Consider the following 11,068-nt stretch of genomic DNA (forward strand, 5'->3'; position numbering starts at 1 on the left):
GGGGGTGGGGAGTGAGGCCTCCGGGGGAGGGGGGACCCCGCCAATAAGCCGGGTGATGCTGGTAGCTGGGTCGACCGAGAGCCTCCCACCTTTTGTCGGGTCGTCGTGGCCAGCATTTTTGGTCTTACTACGACCCGTGGACTGGGGTTCAAAACCCCCCCGGAGCGATCCGGTTTCAAACCCCCATAAGAACGCCGGGCATAGTTGACCCAACCGTGCCCCGTGGACTTTTTCGGTGAGGGAAAACCCACACCTTTGGGTTTCGACAGTCCCCAAAAAGGGTAAAACCCAAAACCCCTTTGACTGACCTAGTGAACCCCCCAAAAAGGGCTCCCAAGTGGGGGGTGTACCGAACCTATCTACAGGGGCACAGGAAAAAAGGGCCCTTGGGAAAGGGCTAAAAGGGGGGGGCAGTGAGTCCCGATTTTCCCGAGTCACGCGAGTGCCCGCGGGGGGGGCAGGTGAGTGCCTCCGGGGGGGGGGACCCCGCCAGATAAACCTGGTTGCTGGTAGCATGGCTCGCCGAAGCCTCCCCCTTTTTTCGGGGCGTCGTGGGTCATCAGTTTTGGCTCTTATAGTGACCCCCCCGTGGGGCTGGGTTCAAACCCCCCGGGGGCGATCCCGGGGTTTAAACCCCATAAAAGCCCGGGCATAGTGTCCAAACCGTGCCCCCTGGACTGGTTCGGTGAGGGAATCCCCCACGCTTGGGTTTCGACAGCCCCCAAAAAAAACCCAACCCATTTGGCGACCTAGTGAAGCCCCCATGAGAAGGGGTCCAATGGGTGGTGTACCTGAACCCCCACTCTACAGGGGCACGGAAAAAGGGGCCCTTGGAAGGTCTAAGGGGGGGGCAGGTTGCCTGATTTTCCTGATCCGGAGTGCCCCGGGGGGGCAGGTGATGCCTCCGGGGGGAGGGGACCCCGCCAGATAAGCCTGGGTGATGCTGGTAGCTTGGCTCGACCGAGAGCCTCCCACCTTTTGTCGGGTCGTCGTGGCTCTCAGTTGGCTCTTTCTGTGACCCCGGGACTGGGGGTTTAAACCCCCCCGGGAAACGATCCCCGGTTTCAAAACCCCGGAAAGAAAAGCCCGGTCATAGTGTGACCCAAACCCTGCCCGTGGACTTTTTTCGGTGAGGGAATCCCACACCTTGGTTGCGACAGTCCCCAAAGTAAAACCCAAACCATTTGGACTGACCCAGTGAACCCCCCTGAGAAGGGCTCCCCCGTGGGGGGTACCTGAACCCCTCTACAGGGGCACGGAAAAGGGGGCCCCTTTGGGAAAGGGCTAAGGGGGGGCGTGATTGTCCTGATTGTCCTGGTCACCGAGTGCCCGCGGGGTGGGAGGTGAGTGCCCCCGGGGGAGGGCACCCCCAATAAGCCTGGGTGATGCTGGTGCATGGCTTTGACCGAAGCCTCCCACCTTTTGTCGGGTCGCGTGGTCGTCGGGGTTAAAAGGCCTTACTACTACCTGTGGACTGGGTTTAAACCCCCCTGGGAGCGATCCAGGGTTTTAACCCGGGTAAGAACGCCAGTCATAGGTGACCCAAAACCCTCCCCCTGGACTTGGGTTTGGGGAGGGAAAACCCCACGCTTGGTTCGCAGCCCCCAAAGGGTAAAACCCAAACCCTTTGGACTGACCTATGGCCCCCAAGAAGGCTCCCAAGTGGGGGGTGTCCGAAAACCCCACCTACGAGGGGCAAGGAAAGGGGGGTCCCATGGAAGGTCTAATGGGGGTGGCAGTGATTGTCCTGATTGTCCTGATCACGCGAGTGCCCGCGGTGGGCGGTATTTCCTCCGGGGGGGGGGCCCCCGCCGATAAACCTGGGTGATGCTGGGAGATGGCTCGACCAAGCCTCCCACCCTTTTGGCGGTCGTCGTGGCTCAGTCAGTTTAGGCTCTTACTAGCTGACCCTGTGGACTGGGGTTCAAAACCCCCCGGGAGCGATCCCAGTTTCAACCGGATAAGAACGCCAGGTCATAGTGTGACCCAAACCGTGCCCCGTGGGCTTGGTTCGGTGAGGGAATACCCACACGCTTGGTTGCGACAGTCCCCCAAAGGATAAAAACCCAAAACCCTTTTGGACTGACCTAGGAAGCCCCAGAGAAGGGCTCCCCAAATGGGGGGGTACCAACCCCTTATCTACGGGGGCACAGGAAAAGGGTTTCCCCATGGAAAAGGGCTAATGGGGGGGGCAGTGATTGTCCTGATTGTCCTGAGTCACGCGAGTGCCCCCCGGGTGGGCGGTGAGTGCCACCGGGGGGAGGGCACCCCGCCGATAAACTGGTGATGCTGGTAAACATGGGTCGACCGGGCCTCCCCCTTTTGTCGGGGCGTCGGGCTCATCAGTTTTGGCTCTTATAGCTGACCCCCGGGATGGGGTTAAACCCCCTGGGGGCGCCAGGTTTCAACCCGGATAAGAAGCCGGTCATGTGTGACCCCAAAAAACCTGCCCCGTGGATTGGTTCGGTGAGGGAATACCCCAGCTTTGGTTTCGCAGTCCCCCCCAAAGGGTAAAAACCCCCAAACCCTTTGGGCTGACCAGTGAAACCCCCATGAGAAAGGGGTCCCAATGGTGGTTTACCTGAACCCTACTCTACGAGGGGCCGGAAAGGGTCCCTTTGGAAAAGGGCCCAATGGGGGTGGCAGTATTGTCCTGATTTTCCTGATCACGCGAGTGCCCCCGGGGGGGCAGGGGGGTGCCTCCGGGGGGGGGGGCCCCGCCAGATAAGCCTGGGGGAGCGGTACATGGCTCGACCGAGACCCCCCACCTTTTTTCGGTGTGTGGCTCATCATTTGGTCTTTCAGCTGACCTGTGGCTGGGGTTCAAACCCCCCGGGGGCATCCCAGGTTTCAACCCCCGGGTAAAACGCCAGGGCATAGTGTACCCAAACCTGCCCCGGGATTGGTTCGGGGGGGAAACCCACACGCTTGGTTTTCCAGTCCCCCCAAAAGGGTAAAACCCAAAACCCTTTTGGGCTGACCTAGTGAAACCCCCATGAAGGGCTCCCAAAGGGGGGGTGTACCTGAACCCCTAAAACTACGGGGGCACAGGGAAAAGGTCCCTATGGAAGGTCTTGGGGGGGGCAGTGATTGTCCGATTGTCCTGAGTCACGCGGTGCCCGGGGTGGGCAGGTGATGCCTCCGGGGGGGGGGCACCCCCCGATAACCTGGGGATGCTGGTAGCAGGCCGACCGAGAGCCCCCCACCTTTTGTCGGGGCGTCGGGCTCAGTCAGTTTTGGGCCCACTACACCCTGTGGACGGGGTTTAAACCCCCTGGGAGCGTCCCCGGTTTTAACCCGATAAGAACGCCATCTAGTGTGACCCAAAACCCTGCCCCGTGGACTTTGGGTTTGGGGGAAACCCACCCTGGTTGCGCATCCCCCAAAGGATAAAAACCCAAAAACCCTTTTTGGGCTGACCTAGTGAACCCCATGAGAAAAGGGGTCCCCAAATGGGTGTGTACCGAAACCCCACCTACGAGGGGCACAGAAAAGGGGCCCCATGAAGGGTTTAAAGGGGGTGCAGTGATTTTCCTGATTGTCCTGATCACCGAGTGCCCCGGGGTGGGGGAGGGGTGCCCCCGGGGGGAGGGGCCCCCCCCCGATAACCTGGGTGATGCTGGTAGCAGGGGCCCACCCAGACCTCCCCCTTTTGTCGGGTCGTCCCCTGGCTCTGTTTTGGCTCTTCTATGACCCTGTGGACGGGGTTCAAACCCCCCGGGGCGACCCAGTTTTTACCCCGGGTAAGCCCAGGTCATTATGTGACCCAAAAAACCCTGCCCCGTGGACTTGGTTCGGGGAGGGAATACCCACACGCTTGGTTGGACAGTCCCCCAAAGGATAAAACCCAAACCCATTTGGACTGACCTAGTGAAGCCCCAGAAAGGGGGCCCAATGGGGGGGTGTACCTAACCCTCTTACGAGGGGGACGGAAAAGGGTCCCTATGGGGAAAGGGCTAAAAAGGGGGGGCAGTGATTGTCCGATTTTCCGGGTCACGCAGGCCCGCGGGGTGGGCAGGTGAGTGCCTCCGGGGGGGGGGGCACCCGCCAATAAGCCGGGTATGCGGTAGCATGGCTCACCGAGAGCTCCCCCCTTTGTCGGGGCGTCGTGGCTCAGTCGTTTTTGGGTCTTACTACTGACCCTGTGACTGGGGTTTAAAACCCCCCCGGGAGCGTCCAGGTTTTAAACCCCCGGGTAAGAACGCCAGGTCATAGTGGACCCAAAAAGGCCCCGGGGCTTGGTTCGGGGGGGAAACCCACACGCTTGGTTGCGCAGTCCCCCAAAAGGGTAAACCCAACCCTTTGGGCTGACCTAGTGAAGCCACCATTAGAAGGGCTCCCAGTGGGTGGTGTACCTGAACCCTACTCTACGAGGGGCACAGGAAAAGGGTCCCTATGGAAGGTCTAATGGGGGTGGCAGTGATTGTCCTGATAGTCCTGACTCACGCGAGTGCCCGCGGGGGGGGGGAGGGAGTCCTCCGGGGGGGGGGCACCCCGCCAGATAAGCCTGGGTGATGCTGGTAGCATGGCTCGACCGAGAGCCCTCCCCCTTTTTTTCGGGTCGTCGGTCGTCAGTTTAGGCTCTTTCTAGCGACCCGTGACTGGGGTTTTTAAACCCCCCCGGGGGCGATCCCCCGGTTTTAACCCGGGTAAAACGCCAGTCATAGTGTGACCCAAACCGTGCCCCCCTGGGCTTGGGGTTTGGTAGGGAATACCCACAAAAGCTGGTTTCGACAGTCCCCAAAGGATAAAAACCCAACCCATTTGACTACCTTGAACCCCCATGAAAGGGATCCCAGTGGGTGGGGTACCCGAACCCCACTACGGGGGACAGGAAAAGGTCCCTAGGAAGGCTAATGGGGGTTGGGGGTGATTGTCCTGATTGTCCTGGTCCCGAGTGCCCGGGGTGGGAGGATGCCCCCGGGGGGGGGCACCCCGCCAGATACCCGGGTGATGCTGGTGCTTGCTCGACCGAGAGCCTCCCACCTTTTTTGTCGGGTGTCGTGGCTCAGTCTTTAGGCTTTACTAGCTGACCCTGTGGATGGGTTCAAACCCCCCTGGGACGACCAGGTTTCAACCCGGAAAAACGCCAGTCTAGTGTGACCCAAAAACCCTGCCCGTTTACTTTTTTCGGTGAGAATACCCACCGCTTGGTTGCGACAGTCCCCAAAAGGGTAAAAACCCCAACCATTTGGGCGACCCAGTGAAGCCCCCATGAGAAAAGGGGTCCCAAGTGGGGGGGGGTACCTGAACCCCACCCACGAGGGCCAGGAAAAGGGTCCTATGGGGAAGGGGCTAAAGGGGTGGCAGTGATTTTCCTGATTGGCCTGAGTCACCGAGTGCCCCCGGGGTGGGCAGGTGATCCCCGGGGGGGGGGCACCCCGCCAGATAACCTGGGTGTGCTGGAGCATGGCTCGACCGAAGCCTCCCACTTTTTTCGGGGCGTCGTGCTCAGTCAGTTTAGGCTCTTACTAGTGACCCTTGGGCTGGGGGTTTAAACCCCCCTGGAGCGCCCCGGGTTTTAACCCCGGGTAGAACCCAGTCATAGTGTGACCCAAACCGTGCCCCCCTGGACATGGTTAGGTGAGGGAATACCCCACGCTTGGGTTTGGGACGTCCCCCAAAATAAAAACCCCAAAACCCTTTGGACTGACCTAGTGCAGCCCCCTGAGAAGGGCTCCCAAGGGGTGGGGTTTCCTGAACCCCCATCTACGAGGGCACAGGGGAAAAAGGGGCCCCATGGAAGGCTAAAGGGGGTGGCATGATTGTCCCGATGTCCTGAGCACGCGGTGCCCCCCGGGGGGGGCGTGAGTGCCTCCGGGGGGAGGGCCACCCCGCCGATAAACCTGGGGGTGCCCGGTAGCGGCCGACCCAGAGCCCCCCACCTTTTGTCGGTCTCGTGGCTCATCAGTTTTTTTTTTTTTTTTTTTTTTTTTGGGGGTTTTTAAAAATTTTTTTTTTTTTTTTTTTGGTGGGGAAAACCCCGCTGGTTCACCCTCCCCCCAAAGGAAAAACCCCAAACCCCATTTGGAGCCTAGGGGAAAACCCCCTGGAAGGGCTTCCCCAAGGGGGGACCCAACCCTACTCCTTTTCAGGGGCCAGGGGGTCCCCTATGGGGGGAAGGGCTAATGGGGGGGGGCAGTGATTGTCCCGATTGTCCGAGTCCCGAGTGCCCGGGGGGTGGGCGGTGAGGGGCCCCCGGGGGGGGGGCACCCCCCCAGATAAGCCTGGTGAGCTGGTAATGGCTCGACCCCCGAGCTCCCACCTTTTTTTGGGTCGTCGTGGCTCAGTCATTTTGGGTCTTACTCTGACCCCGTGGACTGGGGTTCAAACCCCCCTGGGAGCGAGCCCAGGTTTCAACCCGATAAGAACCCAGGTCATAGTGTACCCAAACCGTGCCCCCTGGGGCTTGGTTGGGGGGGCCCCGGGGGGGGGAAAAAAAAAGGGGGGGGGGGGGGGGTGGGGGGGGGGGGGGGGTCGGGGGGGAGGAAATTCCCGTTTTCCGGGCCCCGGTCCCCCTTTTGGGGGAGGGGGTTGCCCCGGGGGGGGGCCCCCCCAAAAATGGTGTCGGGACCTTGAAACCAACCCCCCCACCGGGGTGCGGGTCCCATTTTTGGTTTTAATGGGGCCGTGGTGGGGTTCCCCCCGGGGTCCCAGTTTTAACCCCCGGGTGCCCGCGGGTGCCCCAAGTGCCCCGGGACCCCGGGAGGGGTAACCCTTTGGGTTTCGACGTCCCCAAAAAAAAACCCAAAACCTTTGGGCTGTGGCCCCCAAGGATGGGCTCCCGTGGGTGGTGTCCAACCCCCCTGGGGCACCCGGGGTCCCAGGAATTTAAGGGGGGCAGTATTGGGCCCAAACCGGTGCCCCGGGGGGGGGTTTGGGGCCCCCGGGGGGGGACCCCCCAAAAAGCCTGGGTTTGCGGGCAGGTCCCAAGTCCCACCTTTTTGGGCGGGGGCCAGTGAAGGGGCCCCCCCTGGGAGGGGGGCCCCCCTGGGGGTGGAACCCTGAACCCATCAAGGTGTCCCAAAGGGTCTTTTGGGAGGTACCCAATGGGGGCAGGGATCCAAAAATTGGGCCCCAGTAACCCCGGAAAGGGGCCCGGGGGTGGGGCCCCCCTGAGGGGGCCTCCGGGGGGGGGGGCAACCCCGGCCCGATGGGGGGTGGGGATGCCCCCGGGGGGGGGGGACCCCCCCGAAAAGCCTGGGGGACTTTTTCCCGGGGCCCCCCCGTCGGGTCCGGGGGTCAGGTTTAGGCTCTTATCTGACCCTGTGGATGGGGTTCCAAACCCCCCCGGGAGCGTCCCCGGTTTAACCCGGGTAAAAACGCCCGGGGCATAGTGTGACCCAAAACCTCCCCGTGGATTGGTTCGGTGAGGGAATACCCACACGCTTGGTTGCGACAGTCCCCCAAAGGATAAAAACCCCCAAAACCCCTTTGGGGACCTAGTGAACCCCCCTGGAAGGGCTCCCAATGGGTGGTTACCTGAAAACCCACTCTACAGGGGGACAGAAAAAGGGGCCCTATGGAAGTCTAAAGGGTGCAGTGATTGTCCCCATTGTCCGAGTCACGCAGTGCCCGGGGTGGCGGGGAGTGCCTCCGGGGGAGGGCACCCCGCCAATAACCCGGGGGGATTCTGGGGGCAGGGTTTTACCCGGGGCCCCCCACCTTTTTTCGGGTCGTCGGGTCGTCAGTTTAGGCTCTTACAGTGACCCTGTGGACTGGGGGTTTAAACCCCCCTGGGAGCATCCCCGGTTTTAAACCCCCATAAGAACGCCAGGTCATGTGTGACCCAAAAACCCTGCCCCCCTGGACTTGTTCGGTGAGGGGGAAACCCCCCGCTGGTTCCCACAGTCCCCCAAGGATAAAACCCAAAACCCTTTGGACTGACCTATGAACCCCCCTGGAAGGGGTCCCAAAGGGGGGGTGTACCGAACCCTACTCCGAGGGCACAGGAAAAGGGTCCCTATGAAGGTTAATGGGTTTTCGTATTGTCCTGATTGTCCTGAGTCACCGGGCCCCCGGGGTGGGCAGGTGATGCCTCCGGGGGGGGGGCACCCCCCCAGATAAACCTGGGGGACTGGTAGCTGGCTCGACCGAGGCCTCCCCCCTTTGTCGGGGCGTCGTGGGTCAGTCATTTAGCTCTTACTACTGCCCTTGGGCTGGGTTCAAACCCCCCGGGACTCCCCGTTTTTAACCCGGATAAGAACGCCGGGATGTGACCAAAAACCCTGCCCCGGGATTGGGTTCGGTGAGGGAATACCCACACGCTTTGGGTTTTTCATCCCCCCCAAAGGATAAAACCCCAACCCATTTTGGATGACCCAGGAACCCCCCTGAAAGGGCTCCCAAGTGGGGGGTTACCTGAAACCCTACTCTACGGGGGAACAGGGAAAGGGGCCCTATGGAATTTTAAGGGGGTTGGCATGATTGTCCTGATTTTCCTGAGTCACGCGGTGCCCCGCGGGGTGGGGAGGTGAGTGCCTCCGGGGGGGGCACCCGCCAGAAAAAGCCTGGGGGATGCGGTACATGGCTCGACCGAGAGCCCCCCCTTTTGTCGGGTCGGTCTCGTCGTTTAGGCTTTACTACGACCCTGTGGGTGGGGGGCAAAACCCCCTGGGAGCGTCCCAGGTTTTAACCGGATAAAACGCCAGGTCATAGTGTAACCCCAAAACCTCCCCTGGGCTTGGTTTTTGGTGGGGAATACCCACACGCTTTGGTTGCGCAGTCCCCAAAGGGTAAAACCCAAAAACCCTTTTGGGCTGCCTGTGAACCCCCGAAAGGGCTCCAATGGGGGTGTCCCCGAACCCTACTCTAAAGGGGGCCCCAGGAAAAAGGGTCCCTATGGAAGGTCTAATGGGGTATGGCAGTGATTGTCCTGATTGTCCTGAGTCACGCGAGTGCCCCCGGGGGGCAGGTGAGTGCCTCCGGGGGGAGGGCACCCCGCCAGATAACCTGGGTGATGCTGGTAGCATGGCTCGCCGAGAGCCCCACCTTTTTTGTCGGTCGTCGTGGCTCAGTCAGTTTAGGCTCTTTCTAGCTGACCCTGGGACTGGGGTTCAAAAACCCCCCGGGCGATCCCGGTTTTTAAACCCGGGTAAAAACGCCAGGGCTAGTGGACCCAAACCGTCCCCCGGGGCTTGGTTCGGGGGGAAACCCACACGCTTTTGCGCATCCCCCCAAAGGATAAAACCCAAACCCATTTGGAGCTGACCAGTAAGCCCCATGAAAGGGCTCCCCAAGGGGTGGTGTACCTAACCCTATTCAGGGACGAAAAGGGCCCCCATGGAAAAGGCTAATGGGGGTGGCATGATTGTCCTGATTTTCCCGAGTAAGAGTGCCCCCGGGGTGGGCAGGTGAGTGCCTTTCCGGGGGGGGGGGGGACCCCGCCAGATAGCCCGGGTGATGGGGTAGCTGGCTCGACCGGAGCCTCCCCCCTTTTGTCGGGGGCCCTCTGGTCATTGTTTTGGCTCTTACTAGCTGACCCCGTGGACTGGGTCAAAACCCCCCTGGGAGCGATCCCGGTTTCAACCCGGATAAGAACGCCAGTCATAGTGTGACCCAAAAAACCCGGCCCTGGACTTGGTTCGGTGAGGGAAAACCCACACGCTTTGGGTTCGACAGTCCCCAAGGATAAAAACCCCAAACCCATTTGGATGACCTAGTGAAGCCCCCATGAAAGGGGTCCCAATGGGTGGTTGTACCCGAACCCTACTTACGAGGGGCCAGGAAAGGGTCCCTATGGAAGGCAATGGGGGGGGCAGTGATTTTTCCTATTGTCCCTGAGTCACGCGAGTGCCCGCGGGTGGCAGGGGGTGCCTCCGGGGGGGGGGGCACCCCCCCCAGATAAACCTGGGGGGATGCTGGTCATGGCTCGACCGAGAGCCTCCCACCTTTTGCGGTCGTCGTGGTCAGCAGTTAGGCTTTACTAGCTGACCCTGTGGGTGGGTTCAAACCCCCCCGGGGACTCCCCGGTTTCAACCCCGGGTAAGAACGCCAGGTCTGTGTGACCAAACCGTGCCCGTGGACTTGGGTTCGGTGGGGGGAAAACCCACACCCTTGTTGCGACAGTCCCCCCAAGGGAAAAAACCCAAAACCCTTTGGGCTGACCTAGTAAGCCCCCCCGGGGGGCTCCAATGGGGGGTGTCCCCAACCCTACTTACAGGGGCCCGGAAAAAGGGGCCCCTTGGAAGGTCTAATGGGGGTGGGGGATTGTCCTGATTGTCCTAGTCCCCGCGAGTGCCCGGGGGTGGGGAGGGATGCCTCGGGGGGGGGGCACCCCGCCAGTAAGCCTGGGGGATGCTGGTCATGGCTCGACCGAGACCCCCCACCTTTTTTTCGGGTCGCGTGGCTCAGTCAGTTTAGGCTCTTTTAGCTGACCCTGTGGGGCTGGGGTTAAACCCCCCTGGGAGCGATCCCAGGGGTTTTAACCCGGATAAGAACGCCGGTCATAGTGGACCCAAACCCCCGGCCCCCTGGACTTGTTTGGTGAGGGAATACCCACACCTTGGTTTGGGCAGTCCCCCAAAGGGTAAAACCCAAACCCCTTTGGACTGACCTGGAAGCCCCCATGGAAGGGGTCCCAATGGGTGGTGTACCTGAACCCTCCTACAGGGGACAGGAAAGGTCCCCATGGAAGTCTAATGGGGGGGTGGCAGGATTGTCCTATTTCCCCATCACGCGAGTCCCGCGGGGTGGGGAGGGATGCCCCCGGGGGGACCCCGCCAGATAAGCTGGGGGATGCTGGGAGCATGGTCGACCGAGAGCCTCCCCCCTTTTTTTGGGGCGTCGTGGCTCAGTCATTTTAGGCTCTTACTACTGCCCCCGTGGACTGGGGTTCAAACCCCCCGGAGCGATCCCGTTTCAAACCCCGGTAAAAAACGCCCGGGCTAGGTGACCCAAAAACCCTGCCCCGTGGACTTGGTTCGGTAGGGAATACCCAAACCCTTTTTTGCACATCCCCCCAAAAGGGTTAAAACCCCAAAACCCTTTTTGGACTGACCTATGAAGCCCCCATGAGAAGGGGTCCCAATGGGTGGGGTACCGAACCCACTCACGAGGGGCACAGGGA

General features: G+C 61.2%; 1 protein-coding gene across 1 annotated transcript; it reads right to left on the reverse strand.

The window, feature by feature from the left end:
- Window positions 1–3,245: 3,245 nt before the first annotated feature.
- Window positions 3,246–8,656, reverse strand: LOC119570452. Its single transcript, XM_037918179.1, has 10 exons — window positions 8,584–8,656; window positions 8,228–8,399; window positions 7,705–7,900; window positions 7,266–7,482; window positions 6,941–7,115; window positions 6,755–6,806; window positions 5,473–5,709; window positions 4,720–4,821; window positions 4,142–4,367; window positions 3,246–3,475 (listed from the first exon to the last, which is right to left on the reverse strand). Exons 1-10 carry the CDS (start codon window positions 8,654–8,656, stop codon window positions 3,246–3,248), a joined length of 1,680 nt encoding a protein of 559 aa, XP_037774107.1.
- Between the last annotated feature and the right edge of the window lie 2,412 nt (window positions 8,657–11,068).

Source organism: Penaeus monodon, unplaced genomic scaffold (genome assembly GCF_015228065.2).
Source record: "Penaeus monodon isolate SGIC_2016 unplaced genomic scaffold, NSTDA_Pmon_1 PmonScaffold_2734, whole genome shotgun sequence".
NCBI lineage: Eukaryota > Metazoa > Arthropoda > Malacostraca > Decapoda > Penaeidae > Penaeus > Penaeus monodon.

What these genes read in the sequence shown, in the direction of transcription:
- LOC119570452 (XM_037918179.1), bottom strand. Translation starts at nt 8,656, where the DNA reads ATGACCTGGCGTTTTATCCGGTTAAAACCTGGGACGCTCCCAGGGGGT. An exon ending in GACTGTCGAAACCAGCTTTT is followed by an intron (nt 4,368 to 4,719) that starts GTGGGTATTCCC and finishes TGCCCCTCGTAG; the next exon opens with AGTAGGGTTCAGGTACACCA. An exon ending in TTTTAAACCCCAGTCACAGG is followed by an intron (nt 3,476 to 4,141) that starts GTCAGTAGTAAG and finishes TGCCCCTCGTAG; the next exon opens with GTGGGGTTTCGGTACACACC.